Raw genomic sequence first — 22,764 nt, 5'->3', positions numbered from 1 at the left:
TTATTTTTCTGTATTAGTGAATATTTTTCTATGATACAATATTAAGAGTTACTGTATCCTATTGCTGGGAGTACCATTATTTAATTAATCAAATATTTACATTTAATTAGCCTGTTAGCATTAACATTAACTTCTAGAAACAAAGCTCTGATGAATAAAAGCATAAAGTTTCCCTCTCTCTTGAATAAAATGTGCTTACCTCTCGTAAGCAGTTTGGTTTGGTTTATATGATGCCTACCATGAACCAGAATTTCTAGCCATCAGTTTGTCACTTATTCTACCTTTCCTTTCCAAATTGGTAACAGAAGATGCAAGTTACTCCACAAATCACTGAGCAACTAATTTATTCTGGGGAAGGACAGAGCAATTTTACAGGTTGCTCACAGTTCTCGCTAGAGGTATATTTACCTTGACGCTAGTGAGGCTTAAGTTTCAGGGACTTTCATTTGTACCACCTCCTTCCAGGGCCCTGGGAGGGACCTGGCAGTGTGTTCATATGGTCATATGCTTTTGAAAATTTTGAAAAGGAAGGTTTATAACTATTTCTATTTCTAGTCCAACTCTCCCTTTGTCAGCACCTTCCTTTTTTGGGGGGTGGCATTGGAGGAGCCATGGGAATTTGGGGGATATTTTTATGAAAAAGTTGAGTTTAGAATTCATTTATTTTGAGTTTAATGCCATGTACTTATATGGCTTGCAGTCACTTTTACTTGTAGTAAGTAACCCTCACTGTTGTATAGCAATAACTCCATGAATATTACCACCACTTCCTAGCCTGACTAACCCAGACTGTGACAACAAGATACAGGACTAAACCCTATAGAAGTAACTAGCACCAACTGTATGTGGATAGTGGAAGAGAAACACAGTTTGGCAAATATAGATCCAGAGATCCAGTCTGCGGAATGTTCCTTGAAATGTTACACCTTGTTTATAAAAAAAAGTTGAGAGAGTTTTAGAATACCAGTTCTAAAAGTTTTGACATTACTGAGTAGGGGTTGTGACATATAAAGAAAATTACCTAATTATTTATTTAATTATTTTTGATTAATCATGCTAGAGAAAAAAACAACTTTTTCCCATTCTCTCTATAGGTACTCATATTTTAAAATTGTTCTTAAATAAAAAAGTGATCAAAAAGTATACATCCAAAAGAACTGACAGAGTATAAAACATGTGTCAGGCTATGTTAATAAAATGTTTTATTTTGTGATCTTTGAGATAGGTCTCAGCTTTTTAAAATTTAAAAATAATCTTGGTCACTCTAAATGAAAATACACTTATATAACCATTTAAAATTACATTTTAAATACATAATGAACAATAAATATATTTATGATACATTGTTTAAGGCCTAATGAGAGAGAGGAAAAAACGAAGATAGAAAAGGAGAGGGACTTCCCTTGCGGTCCAGGGGTTAAGACTCTGCGTTCCCAATGCAGGGGGTACAGGTTCCATCCCTGGTCGGGGGACTAAGATCCCACGTGCCACAGGGTGCAGCAAAAAAAAAAAAAAAAAAAAAAAGAAACGGAGAGAGATGTAATGTATACATATTCATATACTCTGTAAACATTTAGGATACATTCTGGAAAGGTATATTCTAAAATGTTAGCAGTCATTAAGAAGCAGAGGTGAATTTATAGGTGAATTTTTTCTAGCATTTAAAAAAATCTAGATTAAACATAAGCAGTTACTTTAATGTCTTAAAAATTAATCAAAACCATTGTGTTATGAAAAGTATAAAACTATATTTATTGAATTGGTTAAGATTACTTAAACTTTACCTAATGCTGGACATTTAACTTGTTTCAGATATTTGATATAATAAATAATGTGATATACTATACTTGATCTAATAATTTAATAATAGCTACACTTTGAATTATAATCATATATAAAACTATATTAAATTAACTCCTTAGGATAAATTCTTAGAAATTGTTTTACTGGGCCAAAACTTATATTTTAAATCCCTCATCTATAGTATCAAATTGCTTCTTAGAAGATAGAAGGAATTGACATTCCCACTAGTGGTATATGACAATCAGTTATCACAGTAAGTTATTCTTCATGCTTTGATATTTACCTTTTAATTATTTTTATGATTTTTTTGATGTGCAGAAGTTTTTATCTTCATTTTTATGTAGACAAGGAGATTGGTCACTAACTTCTTTCATATTTTCATTAACTGTTTTTTACTTATTCAAAAATTATAGATTAAAATATTGACCTAAAGGTTTTCTATTATATGTGGTTTGATAAGAAAGCTAATTAGATTGAAAATCAATTTTTATTTAAAAAAAAGTTCAATTATTAGAAGTATGTTTATTTGATTTGCAGAAATGTTGAGTTACACCTGCATATTAAAAATTGGGAAATTACACATCAGGTTTTGAGAAACTGGATTCTGGCCCCTAATCCCCAAGGCAGCAACCAACTGTAGTTGGGTAGCTGCTACCCCCTTTAGATTGCATGCATTTTCCAATTTGCCACCACTCCTTATTGTGTTCTGTTGGGTCTATTTTCATTCCTGTATGTGCCGGCTTTGGCATAGTAGGCATTTAGTGTGAATTTTTATTTTAAATTATAGATGAGGTAGATGTTCACAGAAAAGACATCAGGATTAATCTGGGCTCTGTTTTCCTTAATAAGACTGTGCTGTTGCTGGTGTCTGGAGCAGAATAGGTTCCAATGTCTGTTGGGTTCAAGTGACTGTGTAGTCTTGGCTGACCAGTGCTAGGGGTGTATAAGTGGAGTACGGGGGTGTATTCTGGTGACTTTAGTCAAGACCTATTGGTTAGTGGAATATTTGGGCTGCACAGTAACACTAGTCAACAAAAGAATATCTTAAATTTAGTGATTTAGTGATTTAAACAGAACTGTGTAGTAAAATGCCTTAAATTAATACTTTTAAGAATGTATAATAGATGAGTGATTGAACATCCCACAAGTAGATTTCATTGCTGATACAAGAGAAATTAACTGAGTGAGAGACAACCTAAACTGATGAAAAAACTTAGAGCTCAAAGTGAGGAGGAAAATATTACCAAGTGACAGAGGAGCTGGTAATGCTCGTCATGAGTTTAACTCTGCAGATTGATCAAAGAAACAGACTGATCAGAAAATTTAATGGATAAAAACGTTATTAGATGATGTTTCAAATTAAGAAAATAGGGTATAATGTTTAGACCCCTTATGTTGGTCTAATTCTGTGAGGTAGCTGGTCAATGCAAAAACAGCTCCCTGTTTATCTGAAGACATATATGCATAGTACATCTGGACATTTTTTTCTGAGAGAATCAAACTTCTCTTGACATATCGATGATGAAGTAAAGTTTAGGAAGACAAATTATACTAGACAACCAACACTCCTGCTTGCAAGAATTCTTAATAGAGGCTTATTCTGAAGAATTAAATTTAATAAGCAGAAAATAATTAAAATCTTTTTATTTTTAGGATGCAAGTGAAAAGCAGGCTAATGCCCACTTCTGAATTTTTTTCAATTTCTTCTCTCATGGTTGCTGAGGCCTCTGCTTCCTGTAATGTGCTATCCAGGTGTTTCGCTTCCTAACTTCTGCTGAGTGTTCTGCTTCGGGCCTTTCTAGGACTATCCTCCATCCACCCATTCCTACCCCGCCCCATCACCAACCTCTCACATTCCAATGTGTACTCTGAGCTCCAGTTATCCAGATATCAGAAGGTATCCATGAGGATATCCTTAACCTGTCTTTCCAGGAGGACGTTGCATTCCCTCCCCGCTTCCTCCACCCTCCTTTTCTACTTTGTCTGTCTTCAAAGAAGAGACAAAAATCAACCTAGAAATTAACTTCCTTTGTTAGACCTCTTAACCACAGAATTGTTTAAGTGGACTTAGGGACAGAATCACTACTCTTTTTAAAGATTTATACAAAGATATATCTTCCTTCTCAGCTTCAGGTATTTGGGAGATTCCTGCAGGGGGCAGAGACTAGCCAGTTTATCATTTGCTTCTATCCGTTACTCAGTTGCTCACGTTTGCACACCTCTGGTGCTGCAGTCAGGCTAGAATGCCACTGGAAGTTCATAGCATTGAGAGTTATTTAGACTTGCTTGGAAGTGCCAGACAAAGTAAATAAAATAAAAGGAATTATGGAGATTTCCAATTTCCTTTTCACCCCATACTGTGGGCTGAATGTAAGGCTTGGTCACTGTCAGGAAGTTATGTTTTATTCATAGATTTGTTTATTAAGGACTGAATGATCTTAGAAATTAGAAAGCAACAATACTCTGGTTGTTACCCTGGGATGTCTATGAGTCGGTGCTTATTGCTCCCGTGGGAAGGAATCCTCAGCCAACAGTGCCAGCCACTGCCAGGAGCCCGGATTTAAGCTCCGTACTACTCACTTCCTCCGCAAGACTGCCTTTTAGGGCAAAGGTGCCATCTGGGATTAAAATAGGAGAGCTGTTTTATAGCATTAAAAAAGGATTTTACAGAACTAATTAGAAGCAAAAGGACTGGCCACCTCCCTTGTTAGGGATGTAAGCTATTCAGAGAATTCATAAGATTATTCTTCTGCCTTTGAAAAAGAAAAATTAAAAAAGCTAAAAGAAATATTATAATAATACAAATATAAGTAAAGTAGAAAAGAAAGCAGATAAAATAATAAAAGATTTTGCTATGGTTAAAACATATTAAAGGTAAAGGGACTAGCAATTCCTTTTATTTTAAGTAAACTGGCTGAAAGTTGTAGATCAATAGATAATGTACTTAAGTTATCAAAACCAAGGCTCTTCCAAGGGGAAAATTTCTGGGCCTTTTCAGTCATTGCTCAAGGTTCCCAGGCAGAGTCAGGGACGGAACTGAGTCACCAGCTTTAGCCATAGCCCAGAGTGACACATTATTTAATACAGGAACGGAAAATGTTAAAATAATACGAGGGTGTTTTCAGCTGATGCTGAGTCAGATCATCACAGGCAATACTAGAAACATTTCCACCCCTCACGCTGCACACTATTATGATGTATCCTACTCATATAGGAAGACTAGAAAATAGTTTACGTATCAATATTCCTGTTAATTTTATCTTTAAAATTAGACAAATGCAATTTTAAAACTTTTTGGGAAGAGTACCTACCTTCCTTCCATCTGAATACACTTTTAATTTATTCATCTCCAGTTTGACAGTTTCAGGTATCCTCTAAACCCATCATTAAAAAAAAAAAAACCCTGACTTTTAGGTTGCTTTATAATCTCTACTTTCAAATTCATGTTAATTTTTTTCATTACATTATTTTATAGAAAACATTCAGGAATGTATTCCTTACAATAAAATGGTAAATAATAATTCAGCTAAGTGGAAAATTAATTTTTAAATTATTTTATTGATGATTAGATAACTGAAGGCCCATATTACAATGGGTTTTTACTATAGCAGCTGCAACTTTTCAATTTGAACTATCCATTTCATTATATTTCAGATGATAAATTGTATTACAAATCAAGTTGCATTCCTATATATCATTCCTCAAGAAAAATATAATGATTAGAATCAAACTATAAATCTCTCAGTTCTCTAAGGATTTAGTGAGACAATGGTGAAATTTTGCTTCATAGTTTTTATATATGCTTTATGATTTTGTTCTTGAAAATAAAAGCTTCCCTATGAATTAAAGTTCCCAAGATCATCCAATAAAACAAAAAAGGCATGCTACCATTGTGTTTTCAAAACCTTATTAAAAATCTTTTGGTTTAAATTACTGTTTTATTTTGCTCACCCTCAAAGGCATAAGGTCAAGATGTTATAATTTTCTTCACAGTGAGAACCATGATATTTCCTGAATCCTCCAATTTTAATATAGGCATTATGGTTTGTATAGGTTTATATGGGAAAAGTATGGGTTAAAAATATTTAATCTAGTATTTCATATTATGTTAATACAATAATAATTTAAGACAAATTACAACTTTAATATGAGAGATGCATGATACTTTATTTTAGTGAAGTATTTAAAATTACTATGTATGTTAGGGAATGTGCTAGGAGTATTTTGTGTTCAGATAAACGTAACAGAATCAATGTCAATTTTAAACACATGAAATCGAATGTTATTCTCCCCATGGCTGAGGAAACATACCGTATTTCAAATTGCATTTGCCAAAATACCATCTATTAAAATATATTCCATTTGAACTTTTTTTTTTTTTTTTTTTTGATGAACCAGTGATTGTGAAAAATTTTTACTGACAGAGTTTTCTCATTAAGTTGTAGTCTTTTGGAACCAGGAAAATCAAAGAAAATCTTATGTGTTCATTTGTTTATGGAGACAGAAACATTTTTTCTCTAAGTTTCATTTAGTTTTGGTCCAACTACTATGCTTGATGTATCAAGCCAGAAGTCCTGTATATTTTAAATAAATAAATATCTGCAGGGAAAAAGAGAGGGAAATGCCAATGAAAGCTAGATAAAAGAGGAAATAGTCTAAAATTGTCCTTTGGACTGTTATACTATCATTTCCCCCCAGTAAACCATATATTTAAATAGCTATGGGTATGGTGGGCAAAAAAGAATTTTTTATCATTTTGTTTTAAATCAGAAGACATACATTGCATTCCAGATTTCTGTCAAATGCAACCTCAAATTTTACCACATCCAATCCTGCCGAATCTTCACAAGCCTCTCTTGCTAACGAAAACATCATTTTTCTTTTTATCATATCCTGTACATTCATGAACATTTATTTCCTTTCTACACTGACAGTAAAGTCTTCACCCCTTAAAGTTATTTTTCGAGCAAATGTTGGTATATAGAAAATGACTGTACCACCTCACCTGGACCCAGGAGACCAGAGGCCATGTGCTGTGCCATAAAAGGTCATTAGAATGGTCACATCAGAGTCAGGAACAGTACAAGTGTGTCCATTTATTTAGCATTTATTTGGCAGCCGTTACAACAGTTTCATGGGGAAAAGAAATAAGTATGAAAATCTGTTAAAAGGGGCTAAAACTAATATTATTTTCAGATGATATAATTGTATATGTGAAAAATCCAAAAGAATAAACTAAAAAAACTGATATAAACAGTAAAAGTCTTTGATAAAGTGACTGACTATAACATAAGTATACACACACACACACACACACACACACACACACACACAAATGGCCTTCTTATAAACAGCCAGTTACAAAATATAACTGAAAGAAAACATTTAATAAGTACATAAAAATATTAAATACCTATGGGGCTTCCCTGGTGGCCCAGTGGTTAAGAATCTGCCTGCAAATACAGGGGACATGGCTTCGAGCCCTGGTCCAAGAAGATCCCACATGCCGCAGAGCAACTAAGCCCGTGCACCACAACTACTGAGCCTGTGCTCTAGAGGCCGCAAGCCACAACTACTGAGCCCACGTGCCACAACTGCTCAAGCCCACATACCTAGAACCCGTGCTCCGCAACAAGAGAAGCCACCGCAATGAGAAGCCCATGCACCGTAACGAAGAGTAGCCCCTGTTCGACACAACTAGAGAAAGCCCGAGCGCAGCAACAAAGACCCAACACAACCAAAAATAAATAATTAAATTATTAATTAAATTATAAATTAAATTATTAATTAATTAAAAAATAAATTTCACTTGGGTAAGAATTGTAAATGCACACATGAAAACATAATATCCATAAAAATACTATGAGAAAATATATGAGAATATGTTTATAAACTCAGAATGGTGAGGGTCTATCTTAGCAAAAAAATAAAACCTAGAAATCATAAAGCAAAGGTCGTTAAATTTCATCACTCCAAATATAAAACATTTTAGCACAGCAAAATCAAACAAAGCAGCTGTAAACTAGCTGGATAAATTGTTTGTCATAAATATGACACACAATGGGCTAACTTCTTTATTATATGCAGATTACCAATCAAGAAAAGGGTCAGCAACCCAGTAGAAAAAAGAGCAAAACACATGAAATGTAGGTAACATAAAGAAAATGTAAATTATTTTTAAATATGTGAAAAGTTCCTAAAACCACTCAAAAAATATTCAAAACCATGAGATACCACTTTTCATCTGCAAGATTGAGAAGACCGCAAATTGCAAACACATTGTATCATCCGAGATGTAAGGAAGACAAGTTCTCTGATGTATTATAGGTGGAAGGGTGAATTCATACATCTTTTATGAATGGCAGTATGGCAATATCTACCACAATTTTATTTTATTATTTATTTATTTTTTAAACAATCATTTTTTTATAAATTTATTTTATTTATTTATTTATTTTTGGCTGCGTTGGGTCTTCGTTGCTGTGCGTTTCTCTAGCTGCCGCGAGTGGGGGCTACTCTTTGTTGCAGTGCATGGGCTTCTCATTGTGGTGGCTTCTCTTGCTGCGGAGCACGGGCTCTAGGTGTGTGGGCTTCAATAGTTGTGGCACATGGGCTTCAGTAGTTGTGGTGCGTGGGCTTAGTTGCTCCGCAGAATGTGGGATCTTCCCGGACCAGGGCTCCAACCTGTGTCCCCTGCATTGGCAGGCGGATTCTTAACCACTGTGCCACCAGGGAAGTCCCACAATTTTCACCCAACAATGCCACTTCAAGCAGTCTATTCTAATGAGTTTATCTTGCACATGTGTGTAAGATGTGCATTCACTGCAACATTGCTTGCAATCACAAAAGATTGGAAAGAAATGTCTATCAAAAAGGATTTATGTTATGCAAATACGATGCCAGTCTTTGATGCTACTTCAGAAATATATAATTTTTTGGTGAAAAAATGTAAGATACATAATGTTTGTATAATTTAGCAATTTTTTTCAAAAGCACGTGTACTATACTCTACACATCTGTGCACAGGTGTGTGTTTGTATGTGTGTATGTATATATACACATATCTTTTGAAGGATACACAGCAATAGCTACTAGCTACCATCTGTTGGCCCTGGGGAAGCATCCCTGTGTAAGGAGGGAATGTCATCAAGAAGGAGACCTTTATTTCTCTGTACAACCACTTGTACCTTTGAGCTTTCATGATGTGCATGTATTAGTTATTGAAAAAATATTTTAGGGAGCTGAAAACTAAGTCGCTCAATGGGTTGAGCAAGAAACTGGAGGGAAGTAATTAGAGGCACCAGAAATTTCTCTTACTAGGGTCAGACCCTGAAGGCAAAGGCTCACCCCTGTGTAATGGCCCTGCATATGTTCTGGAAACAGCATCCATCAGGGAATCAAGCAGGGAAATACTGGGAACTCTGAATTTGGTATAAAATGTGTACTTTTAAAAATGAATTTTCCTTAGTGTTCATAGTGGAAAGACTTAAGAAGTTTAGAACATAACATTCAGCTATATCCAAGGAATGCAGTTATCTTCATGGCAAGATCCGTTTGTAATTATTTGTAAAGATAAGGCTAGCACCAATGAAACAACTAGAAAAAAATAAGAAGTACTAATTCTAAGAAATCGTGGTTCTGTGGTGCTGGAATAATTTGGGAGGTCTGACAGACAGGAATTCAACTAGTAGAATTTGTAAGAAGTCCTTTCAGATTGGGGCAACAGCATGAACAGAGGACTGCAGGAAAGAATTAGCTTGGTGTTTATGGAGAGCAATGAAAAAAAGTGTTATGAGTTATGCAAATATTTTAGAGGATTTTAAAATGTACTTGGAACTCTACACTCAAGCAAAGTATACTCTAAAATGATAAATCAAGGTCAAAGAGAATGCAGACTGTACTAAAAAAAATGGCAGTTACAGTTATAGCCACTTAAATTGAAAATATAAATGAATGAGATAAGTTAGACCCCTGACTAAATAGATGCTACAGCATAATCGTTATGAAAATTGCTCCTGGAATCAAACCAGGGCTCAGATCATGGCTCCTGGCTCCATCCCTCATTGCTGCCTTAATCTTGGGCAAATTACTTACATGTTTTGATCCTTGGTTTCCTCAACTGTTAAATAGAAATAATAATAATATTTAATTCATAAATGTTGTTGGGATGACTTAGTGAAGCAATATATTTAAAGATGCATTAGTGCTTAGCATAGAGCTGACCCTCCATGATTTTTACCAGTAGAGTAAAGTGGTTTCTGGATTCAGACTGACACTAACTTGAGACCATAGGCAATTTACCTAACCAACCTGTGCCACATTCCTTCTCTCTAAAAAAGGGATGATGATAGTGACTTACTGTACTACTTTTCTCTTGCTGCTTAACAAGTTATCACAAATTTAGCAGTTTAAAGCACCAATTTATTAGCCCACAGTTCTGTAAGTCAGAAGTCTAGGTGGGCTTGATTGGGTTTTCTGCTTTGGATCCCACAGTGCTGAGATTTTAATTCAGAGGCATTTGGGATATTAAAGAAAATAGAGTTTTCTAAATGCAAAATAAAGTTTTTAAGCACAAAATGATTTTTAAAATTAATAGTACTACTGAGTGTAATTTGATCAAATAATCTAAGACGCTTCCTATATCTAGTTTATTTATAAATATCTTTCAATAATTACAGGAATACAAAATGCTACTTTTATTTGCTGATTGACAAATTAAAAGATGAGTTAAAAAATTTTTTTCCAGGTAATTTAATGGGGGTGGGGGATGGGAAATTGAGACAATCAGCTATTGAGGAAAATTCTTCTGGAATTCTGTATGTGATTATTGTCTCTGTCATCATCATCATCATCATCATCATCACCATCACCATCACCACCACCATGTGCCCACTACTGGCCTAGGTCCTTTTGTAACCACAATAATTTACCACTATGAGTTTGATACTATTACTAACTCCATTTTACAGATAAGAATATTGAGACTTGGCGATTAACTGAATTGCCTATGTTAAAAGAGTTGAGACAGTATTCCAATTCAGACATGTTCTGTTCCAGAATCTAAACAAGGAGTCAATAAGAATAGTTCTTGAAAATCGGTAAACTTTCCACAGTCTCTTTTTTGTTTGTTTTGCTGATACTTTATTCTGCTTTATTTTCAGACAACATTTCCCAAATTATTTTCCTTATAGCGCTAAATACAATATGTTAACAGGTGTGCAGAGAAAAAGCTTACCTTAGTAAAAAAAAAAAAGACAAAAAAAAACAAAAAACCCCACAAAGTTTGTAAAATGCTGGATTAACACTTTTGAAAAAGTTTCTTAATCACAGGACCTTTCGAAGTTTTTAATATGCTGACATTCACCATGAATCTTTTAGAGGCTGCTTTGATTGGCGATGTTTCCCAAAATTATTTGACTATGAAACTTTTTTTTCCCCCATTAACATCTTGGGGAAAGTAAGCCTGCAGAAAATATTTTGGGACCTGCTGTCTTCAAGTGATGTATAGATTCATTTTTGATGCTCTAGGCATATATTTGGAGAAGCTATAAAACTGTAGGTTGGATCATATGTGATTAGTAAAGGTCCTTTTGCACTTTGTGTGAGGTAAAAATTCTGAACAGAATTTCGCCCTTTTTCTTTTCCTTTTATAAAATGTCTATTTCTTGTGGTCCTTTAACATTTCTTATATTCCACTTCTGGACAGGCTGTATATGAGTTTAGTAAGAGTGAAATGAGTCCTATAACTGTAAATTAGGTAAAGTGCCTGGAATTTTCAAAATGAAAGGCTTATTAGTACATGATGATTATCAATAAGTGGGGAAAAAGGGGTAACTATGTACAGGGAGGTATGAATCTAAGATTATGTGTTAAATTTAGATTGGAAATGGGACTTAAAGTAGAGGTATTAAACTGGCAACATATTTTACAAGTCGACTACCAGGTAATACAGAATGGCTTTTATAGTCACAATTCATAGAATATGAATTTTAGTGCAGTTTTATGCTCTCCTGGAGTTTTTTTTTTTTTTAAGAACTTAAACTAAAAGAAAGAAAATTTTAGTAACATACACTGTTGCCAAAAAAATTATTTAACTTTCTAACATGACTACTGAGGTCATATATTACCAGAAAAGTGGAAATAAACAGGGAGTAAATAGGAAAATAAACAAAACTCTTGGCACAATTTTTTTCTTTAATGTCTCATCACAGTCATTGTTTTCTGATTTTATTTTATTATTTATTTAAATTTTCTCGGAGTATAGTTGATTTACAATGTCTTGTTAGTTTCAGGTGTACAGCAAAGTGATACAGTTATACAAATACATATATTCATTCTTTTTTAGACTTTTTCTCATATAGGTTATCATAGAATATTGAGGAGACCTCCCTGAGCTATACAATAGGTCCTTGTTGGTTACCTATCATATATATAGTAGTGTCTGTCTGTTCGTTTTTGAGATTTAGTACTATGTTTTAGAAATAATACCTTAAAACTAATATTAAACATCACACTTCAAAAAGTTAAAGAGATACTTTATGATGGACATGCCACCACATGACTGATAAAAAGCATACTTTTAAAATTAAGTAACAGTGATGTGACAGAAAGTTGGAATTTGCTTGTTTAAAACTGCTTTGCTGCAGCTCTGGACAGTGGTACGTTACACTAACATCTGTGGCTTTAAGCAAGAAAACAGAATATAATTAAATGATTCTTCCTCTTTCCCTTAGCAAAATCATTTTTTAAAAAATGTTCTTGTACCCCCACCAAACATGAGATCTGAACAAACCTTGTTTTCAAATAATTTTTGTTGTTGCTCTTGTTTTTTTGTTTGTTTGCCAGCGGTACCTTAACTTCTCGGTGGCAGTATGCAGTTATTTTTCCATCAGCCTTACATCCTTGCTCTCACTTCAAATTCCAAAGGAAGGTAGAAATTGAAGTTTAAAGGAGTCAGGAGGCAAAAGCAGATGAATTGCATGACCAATTGTCCTCTGCTATCCTTTTCTTAGTACATTCTCTTTTCAAATCTTTGCCTTCAAGAATGTTTCCTTCAATGTTTCTTTGTTGGTGTTTCTGTCTCTCTCCCTACCTCCCTCTCTAGAAGGAAGAAAACAAACAAAAAAAAGGCTGTTTTTATTTTGGTACCTGCAACTGCCAGAGCTGAATCCACGTACCCTAAGCAAATATTTTAAATGGAAAACAGAGGAGAAAACACTATTGTAAGCCATGGGCTGTAGTTTGGTTCAGCCACTTTGACTGCAAAAGCCAGTCAATTTATATTGCTTTTGGTGGGTAGCAGCGAAATTTGATCTACCATGGTGATGCTTCAAGAATCTGTCTTTGCCTTTTATTTTCTTGCACGGTCCCCAAACTCGCCCCGCTATTTCTCATCTGAAACAGATGTCCTCCTTGAGGAGATGTATGCCTCCCACTGGCTTGCCCTGTGCCTTCACCTTTTTGCCCCGGTGGACAGAGGAGCCCACAGGGCTCTCTCCCGAACCCTAGAGCCAACCAAAGTGCAGCCAGAACAGCAGCAGAGCAGCCCTGTCTTAGCTGATTAGAGGCCGGCTGCTGACCAGGTTGCATTTCCTGAAATCCGGGACAATTCACTTTGCAGCGTTCTGTCTCTCGGGCAGCTTTGTGCCCCAAGAGCCACTTTTCAAAATCTCTTAACTTCTTTTTCTGGCTATGCAGAGAACGGGACTTCAGGGGATTCCTTGACGTGGTTAATTATAAAGTCAGTGCTGGAAACCAAGAGAATCTCAGACACCAAGGGTTGCTTCCCTTAACCCCGGAGTCTCTGGCGTGTGTGCAGAAGGTACAGGCACTGTAGGAACTTCAGAGGTGGTGGCAGGTGCCAGGGTGTGGCTGCAGTTGTCTCCCTTTTCTCTTCCAGCAGAAGGAGCCACCTCTGGAGGGTAGTGGTGGGGGGGAGAAAGAGGGGGAGGCTGCTGGAGGGAATAGGAAGGAGGGGCGCGCGGGGCGGGCGGGCGCCTGCGAGGCTCAAGCTCACACGCACGCCGCCTCTGTTTGTACACAGTGCGCTCTCGGCTCGCTCCCTCGCTCCCCGCCTGCTCACGCTTCATTGTTCTCTTAAGTCAGAAGCCCCGCAGCCGGCCGCGGCGGCGCGAGCAGAGCACACGGTCTGCGGGTCCGCCAGCGCGGGTGACCCCGAGCCGCCGCCGGCGCCCGGCCCCGCCCGCCGCGCCTCGTCTGGGACCCACCCGCAGAGGAGGCTGAGCCCGCTGGCGACTCCCCGGAGCTCGCCCACCTCCCAGCGCCCCGGAGCGCAGGCAAAAGGGGAAGAAAGATTCCTCTCTTTGGTCGCCACTCTTTCTTGCTCTCTCCAAGAATTTGTTTAAGGAGACGCTGCAGGAAAAAGACATCTTCTTGAATCCTCTGTCGGGGCGGGGTCTACCGCTGCCCTGCGGTGCAGCCTCGGCGACACTACCCTCCACTAGGACCCCTGACCAGCGGGGTCACGTCCGAGAGACGGATCATGAAGCGCTCGGTGGCTGCTTGGCTCCTGGTTGGGCTCAGCCTTGGTGTCCCTCAGTTCTGCAAAGGTGAGGCGACGGCCCCGGGCGCCGGTTGCGGGACAGGCAGAGAGTCCCCTGGGAAACGCTGCGCAGGGGGCTGGAGGAGGTACCCCGGGCGCTCCCGGGGTGGCGAGCGCCGTGGGCGGCACAGAGGAGGCTGCGCCCTGCCCTGTGTGCCCAGGAAAAGTGCTCGCAAAGTCAGAGAGGAGTATGCGGGGCTGAGCCGGGAAGAGGGTGTGGGTTACCCAGATGAGATCGAGGAAGGACGGGGATGCAGGGGAGGCGGGAGGGAAAACATCTTCCACGGCTTACTTGGCCCCCGGGTAGCCACGCGAACCCTCCCTGGGCAGTGTGGGTGATGCCGGCTCCCGGCTCCAGACGGGGCTTTCGCTGGGGAGAGAGGGAAGCGAGCGTGCCCCGGGAGTGGAGGAGTGGAAAGGGGAAGAGTGCCTTAGGGCTGTCCGCCTCCAGGGTGCTGTGCTCTGGTGCCCGGCCCACGCCAAGCAGTTTGCAAATCCGAACCCGGTGCTGGGAGTTTGGGCGATGGGTGCGGTGGAGACGGGTCTGATAAGTCAGTTTGGCTTTCTCCCATCTCCCCATCCTGGAGGCGCAGCACCAATAGCAGAAAAAAACCCAGGAACCCGCCCTTCCTGTAGCCCAAAGGGCCTCAAGCTTTGCTCAGCATACCCTCCTGGTAGGAGCCTAACTCTTGGTAATAGGGAATCTTGCGTTGCGAGACAACCCTGGCGCCCCCGCCCAAGAGCGGAAAAGTTGTAAGAGGTGGTCTGGCGGTGGTTTTCATGAATTGCATGAAATAAACCAGTCTGTTAAAAAAAAAAAAAAAAACCCAAAAACACAGGACTTTGAAGAGTCTCCTGCTGAGTTGCGTAGTTGGCTTCCAGGTCCCTGGGAAGAATGGCCTGTCGATACAAGCCTTGGTCTTGGTTCCATCTAAGCTCGCGTTGGCGTTGAAGTTGGCGCCTGGAAAGGGCAGGGGGAGCTGCAGGGACTCTGGGTAGGTTGCTCGAGGCGGACCCGAGTCCCTTCTGCGCCCACATATACAGGCGGCTCCTTCTATGCGTTCAGTGGGTAATGAAACCCTCCGCAGGCTGCTTCAAGTGGAGAGCTGAGTGCACTACAGGGTTTAAAATGCTATGCCTCTTAAAAAATGTGGCTGGATTAAAAAGTGCATTGACTCAAATCCATTTGAGATTAGACGCTGAATGAATATTCTACACCATTCATCCACGCACCCATCCGTCTATTTGTTTCACAGGAAAATTGTGAACTCTTGGGCTACTATTTGCCTAAGAAGCCGGGTGTTCCTGGCCAGATGCCCTCGGTGCCCTATCAGTAGCTATCCAGGCCTCACCTTTCCTCGGCCTCCCTCCCTCCCCCAGAATGTGGCTATTTCCCCCTGCGAGTAGGTGTGTGCCTCGCCCGCGTTTACTATGTGCCCTTCCAGTTATCAGACAGGCAGCCAGCCACTCCACTGAAGGTTAAGGAATGGTAATGGCTCTGTAGTTGCACTGCGGACTGCCCCAGCTATACGAAAAAGACAGTGCTTCCACTACCGATATTTCTCCTTTCTTTCATTCCCCGTCTGGATTCCTTCTGCACTTTGATCCCTCAGCAGGAAAGGAGAGGGAGAACGGCAGGCATTCCCCTCCCCTCCTCCTTTCTCCGCCTCCGTTCCCACCCCAAACCGAAAACACACACTCACCCACTCACAGGCACCTACTCCTTGACACCATCGCCTCCATCATCACTCCTGGCACCCAGGCGGAGGGCGGCGCAGGTGGAGGAGGAGAAAGTATATCTAACCTGTGTGCCGCGCTAGCCTCCCTAGGTCTGGTTGCTGGAGCCCTCGGGCGCGGTGAGTCCCGTCTCGCTGCAGCCGGAAGCTCTGCTGTCCAAAGATACACACGCCCAGGACACAGCTTACCCTTGGTGTGTTGCCTGGGCTCTCTTTCCGTCTCCTAGACAATGCTGGGCAGTGTGTACTCCACATTCTTCCGTAGATTTCTCTTTTTGTCCAGACGGCCTGTGAGGAGAGGGATAGGAAAGAAATGGACCATTTTCCACGAGCTCTTTTTGTTAAACTTGAACCTTTCTAATTTATTCTCCCTCAGCTCTGCAGAAAGGCAGAGTACAGCTTGCGTGACATCTCCAAACAATTAAACTTTGAGCAAACTTACTGAGGCCAGTGTTAACGATGAGAATTTACCTTGCACCTCTCCCACCCCACCTCCCCAGATATCATTTGTCTAATGTATACGTTTTATAAATTGGTGTTTCCCCGTGTGGGTTGCAATTTACGCATATTAATGACTGGGATTTGATAAGGACATGTAATTCCTTTTCTTAGTCGTTTTTATTTTAAAATTAAACCAGTGGATCAGTCAGATTGAATATTTCATTAACTCTTAAATTATTCATTGTTATGGGTTGCTCTAAAAAATCCAATTACATGCATACAGTTGCAGCAAGCACGTGACATCTTATGCAATCTGTCCCTGTGCTTGCAGTTTGTGTCTGAAGTCTTTAAGCAAATGGCACTGTTTAAAAATGTCTAGACATGTCCTAAATACTATGAATCATTGGCATTCACATTTCCTTTTTTAATCAATGGTGATTTTTAGTTAATTCTACATGGGGATCAGTTAGTACCTGAACAGTCTCACTCAAGGTAAAAACACCCATGCTTCTATGATTAGTATAGCAATATTGATGCTGAAATGACAGGCTACTGTACTTTAAAAAAATTATTACACATTTGTGTCTTCATTACTTGATTTACATGATCATTAATTTTATACTTTAAAAATCAATGCCAGCTGCAGATTCCAGGTGAAACATTAAAAAAATAATTTGGAAATACTGAATTAAAAATAATAAGTAATTGAAGATAAAATATCCTGCTGGTACAGTTTGACACTAATGCAAAGAAAGCCCTGACCACTGTTATGATACAAAACACATTTTTTCCCTTCTGGTCCTAAAAAAGTTTTTTCTAATTATTTTTGAAATATTTTCTTAGAATTGAAATGTATTTTTGTTTTAAATTTATATTGTTTGGGGAAAACATTTATAATAATACAAATTAAGGGTTACAAAAATTGAAATGGTCTGTTCTCCCCTCTGCAGTCTTGAATTTACAAAGATCTTCAAAACCAGGCAAATGTATTTTACTTCTGAACTCTTCTCTAAATTAAAACTCTCTTGTATTTTTCTCAAATATCTTAAGATCAGTGTTTATATAAAACATGTATTCAGGATGTAGGGTATTTTTAATAAATATTTTCATAAAATTTTCCTTTCTTGTTAGATACATACGATTTTTCCTTCTCACAAAATGAGGATACCATATACATGACTAGACTAAAAAAGCTTGGTTGCTCAAAACCATTACAAAGTATAAGTTTGACAGTTTTTAGACTCTAAATTAGTAGTCCACACTCTTAATTTCACTGATATTAAGATAAAAATTTTAATTAGGTAATTTATTTTTAAAACTTTTCATCTTTTGAAGGGTTTTGAATAATGGGATGGCCTGTATTTGTTGTTTACTGAACATACTTGCAGGCGCCAATAGATTTGAGTATCATTTATGATGTAGTAGGTTCATTATATTCCTTGCCAAATAAACCCACGAAAAACAGTGTGGGTTTCAGAACTCAGTTCAAGTCAGAGTAAATCAGAACACTTGGGTACTGAGAAACAAACAGCAAATTTTGCAAATATGTAAGTAATGGTATGGCTTCTCTCAGGCTAATCAGTTTACTCCTATGAGTTTATATGAGTTTGAGTTTATTTCCTAAGTAGTTTGCAAACTGATGTTATTATGATGAAAAAAAAATAGTAGAAAACCAAAGCCAAGCCATTCCTATTACTTAATTCTTACCTGTCTTTTAAGGAAGATGTCTAGCATGTTTTTGTTTTTTAAATCACAGCCCATGTAATGATTACAATATCTTTTGGTTAATCAAAGCAAACATGTAGTTATATATAAAGACTTAAGTTGTTGGCTACGTGAAATGGATTATTGAAAATTTTCTCATGGTTGTGTGATAATGCTAAAAATTAAGTACTATAAATACTTACACTGAATGAATTACCACTTAATTGTTACTGAAAATACCTCTAAACAGTCTTTGCTTTGGGGGAATTGTTGAAGGGAAAAGTGGACTAGGATCATCGACTGTGCCCTTGCCAGCAGGTGTCAGGATAATCAATGGAGATCTTTTAAAGGAAAGATGTTGGGTGGTGGGCGGGGGAAGTAAAGTAGTAAATGTTAATCTGCAAATCCACATAAAGTGACTTTCTACTCTCTGTGAAACTGATATTATTAAAGTTTTCAGTGCTTCCCTGAGAAAGAGAGGGAGGGTGAGTTGTAAGGACGTGCTGCTTGTACCACAGGATTTTAACTTGGAAGCAGAGTTGCTCTAACTGCCACACACAAATAACTATATGCCTAGGTTGAGCCATTGTTTCTCAGGGGGTTCCTGAGTAACTTCCAAGGAAATGCACATAGAGCTATGAGGAGCTTGTAGTAAAACAGTTATTACTGAAATGTTTGGCATACTTTTAAGCTTACTCTCCATACCAGCTGTAAATTTTATACATAGAAGTAAGTACTTGTTATATTGATTTACATGGATGTATATTCAACTATTTACATGTATAGATCTAAAGTACTGGAAGAGATTACAGCTTATCCTTTTCTGTCACAGTGATAAAGTGTATGGTTCCTAAAACTTGTAAGTTTCTAACTTAAGTCACTGGCCAAAAGAGACTAAATGACATGATAAAGTTTTGTCATTACCCATTTAAGCCAGTTATTATTCCTTATATACGTGCCTATTGTGTTTCAATAGCTTTCAGTGACTTGACGTTATTTGTTTCTAATTGATCCTTAACTGAGAACCATTCCTCAAAAGTTAGTTCTAGCATCTGCTGATATAGCCCTTAAAACAGTGTTACAGATTCACCGTTACACCATTTCTACACGTTCTCTCTGTTTTTTATAAAGTTGCTGATATCGTGTCAAGCAGTCTGTCTCCAGTGGTATCCTTTCTGTGTCACAGTCCTCCTTAAATAACCCCCCTCCCAACATTTCCTTGCTGGATAGCAACTAGGGCACAGCATCCACTATAAAATTCTGTCATCATTATTAAAAGGTTGCAAATCTCCAAAACACTGTGGCATTTGCAATTTGCTTTCTTGTGAGGAAAAACAAATGACAATCTAAAGCCTCTACTACTAAATCCTGAGGTTTAAAACATAAACAGAAATAAATTAGGATCTGAATTATGGAGCAACTCAGGATTTTACACCTTGATATGATCACAGTATCCTGCCTAAAACTATCAACTGGGCAATAACTTATATCCACCCCACTTGTAGAGAAGTATCTTGCTTTGCCTGTAGCACAGAGCTGAGAACCTAGGAGAAAACATCAAAAACTCCTGACCACCTAAAATAGATAATGCATTTCAGCCTTAAATCATATAGAAAAGTCTATTTCTCTTGGTTTTTAAGTTCCTGGGCTCTCTATAAACTGAATTCAAAAAATTAAAGACATATGAGGTAATAGGTCAGACTTAATCAGAGCAATAAAGCCTGGCAGCTGTTAGACAAAGAGGAGATTGAAAAAGTATATGTAAAAGCAGAGCTACCTTACAGTGTAAAAAACTAGAAAAAAACATTTATTTGGGGTGGGAGAGGGGCTATGTTTAAAGGCCAAAAGGCGTTACCCTGTGAGAGATTATGCTTGTATTTGATACCAGTATTGATGTTGCATCCTAGACAGAGACTCACTGCAATATGTTCAACATTTGGGGGATACAAAGGCAGTGAAATATGTGCATTATTGAAGAGATTTTGTCCAAAATGTTTAAGCTTGAAAAACCTGTTTAAAGGTGAAAGAGACATATCTGAAGAATGTGCTTGTTTGAAACTTTATTTTCCCATCATTTCAGATAATATGTTGTTATACATTTTTTATTGATTTTCCTCCTAAAGTAATAAATGAAGGTACAAATTACAAAACAGAGGACTCAATTTTGTAGAAAAGGAATAGATCTCAGAATGCAGATAAGATGCCCTGCAATTATTTGGTAATATTTTAGAAGAAAATGTACTACTATTTTGTTTTAAAATATGCATTATTATGCTGATAGAAGCTGGGTAGGATTTGTTCAACAGAAGATTTAATAGTGCATGAAGTAGAATGGAGGATTTAAGTTCAAGAATTTAAGTGAAGGCTTTTTGAGTACTAAAGCACTTTTGAATGTGATTGTTACTATGGAGAAAGAAAATTGACTCTAGATCTAAGCTTTACTTTTTTCTGTTTTCTAAAACAGGTCTGTATCAAACTGATCAGTCTCTTTAAAACTAATTTAATATAGTAATAACAGCCCACAGACGGAAAGGCCAAGGTTTTAATCTCTTTTTGTTAAATGATTTTGTGCATGATTGAAAGCGGTCTCTGAATGGGTTAGGACACCATGCATTCTTTTTTATGCTTGGTATTTGATGAAGACATTTATTTTGGGAATGCACAATATTCCTCTTAAGTCTCTTCTTGTACTGAGGTCAGGATGACCATTTACTTTTTACTGCTACTGGAGATCATATGAAGACAGCCCAGGTCAAACGGGCTCATGACCCTTGGGCAGAAAAGACTGGGACAGTCAAGTGGGAACATTGGAGAATATTCTTATTTGAAATAAATTGGTGAATCCCTCCCAGTAGCATAGAGCAGTCTCCCAATTATAGGCATCAGTCTTATCTTTGCTTACATCTCCGATACCCTTCTCCCCTCACATGTTTGGCTCCAAATGCTAATTGAACTCTAATTTTATCCACACACTTTTTCCTGTTTGTTTATTCATCTTTTTTCTTTCTATAGTTTAACTTTTGTATTGTCAACACCATTTTGAAATTGTCTATAGGCAAACAAAATGCAAATTACCATTCAAAATGCTTTCATATTTATTTATAAATTCTTGTGTCATATGTTGTACTTCCTACAGAGCCAGGGCTTAGAGCAGTGCAAGGCAAAACAAACAACACAACTATGCAACAGCAACAACAAAACCGAAACACTCAATATATATCCAAATGAATGGAGCTATCCACTCCCCGCCCCCACCCCCGTCAGTGTTCTGTGAGAGATACCCACATATTTTAAACAGCAGTATGTTATAAAAGATAAGTCCAAAGTAGTCCCAGGAAATTTAAAAGCTTTGTTTCTCGCCTTGTTATATTAACTTTTTTTTTTTTTTTTACAATATATGTTATAGAGTGAACTACTTTGAAAATATTTCTCAATACTCCTGCAAGAGCATTGCTAAACACATAATATTAACATGCAGGCATGACAAGAAGTGCTGTGTTTGCTGTGCATCTTCAGTTAAAAGAAAAACTACCTCTGAGTGATCAATTTCTTTGTTAGATACAAGGTTCTAACATTTCCAGCTAACTTTAATTTTGATCTAGAAACAATAATTTTTCAGACATCAGTTTGTTTTTTCCTTTCTTCTCTTTATTTGGGGAGTGCACCATGTCTATTTAAGCATCTTGCTAGATAACTTAACAAGGAGCATTCATTAGGATGTCTTTCTTAAGTATAGTTAGTAAGTATAGTATTTATTTAGTGCATGTTATGTGTTCCCCTGTTCTAAGTACCATCTTTGATTCTCACTCTGATTCTATGAGGCAGGTACTATTATTATTTACATATGAATGAGAAAAGAGATACAGAGAGGTTAAGTACTCTCCCAAATAAATAATCTACTAAGTAGCTTGTTAGAAATAGGATCCAGTTTAAATCTAGAGCCTGCTCTCTTAACTACTGAACTATGCTGTATTTCAGTGAGTGACACATCCTGTATGTCATGGACATATTTAGTTAAATGATTTTCTTATTTGTAAAACACACACATCATATCCAATTTCTATTTAACAAGTAGATATTTTGGAAGGGGTAAATTATATTTATTTTCTTGGGACAAAATTTTTAAAATTTTCAAATTTAATTTGGTAAAGTGTCAATACATCTTTTCTTTTCACATTCAGAAATAAAGAGCGGAGTATGCTCTGTTTGGTCAGAAAGAGTTAATGTGTCTTTCAGAAAAATGCATCACTAGTATGAATAGTGAAGACAGGAAAAAGAAGAGGAGTACTCGGGAAGGGATTCAAAACGTTGCCATTCAATTTTATTTCAACATGATTTTTATAATTTATTTTGGTTTTCTAGGATTCCATTGCTTCACTGTTATTCAGTATGATATGTAAGAGCATACTTTATAATTTTCAGATACATTATGTAGGAAAAAGTGATTTTAAAGGTTAACAGATACATAATGTAGGACATAGTGATTTTAAAGGTTAACTAGGTTTTTATTTCTGCTAG

At 37.6% G+C, this 22,764-nt stretch overlaps 1 protein-coding gene across 2 annotated transcripts in view; it reads left to right on the top strand.

The window, feature by feature from the left end:
- The first annotated feature begins 13,836 nt into the window (after positions 1-13,836).
- The window catches only part of EDIL3 (EGF like repeats and discoidin domains 3), a 430,500-nt gene continuing 421,572 nt past the window's right edge, over positions 13,837-22,764 (top strand). For both annotated transcript variants that reach the window (XM_060295985.2, XM_060295984.1), the window contains exon 1: positions 13,837-14,372. In XM_060295985.2, coding sequence (XP_060151968.1) covers positions 14,306-14,372 — 67 coding nt within the window. In that variant the 5' untranslated portion in view covers positions 13,837-14,305. The remainder of the gene's footprint in view (positions 14,373-22,764) is intronic.

This window comes from Globicephala melas, chromosome 3 (genome assembly GCF_963455315.2).
Source record: "Globicephala melas chromosome 3, mGloMel1.2, whole genome shotgun sequence".
NCBI classification, from domain to species: domain Eukaryota; kingdom Metazoa; phylum Chordata; class Mammalia; order Artiodactyla; family Delphinidae; genus Globicephala; species Globicephala melas.
The sequence above is the reverse complement of the archived record's forward strand: the minus strand, read 5'-3'. Positions and strand labels throughout refer to the sequence as shown.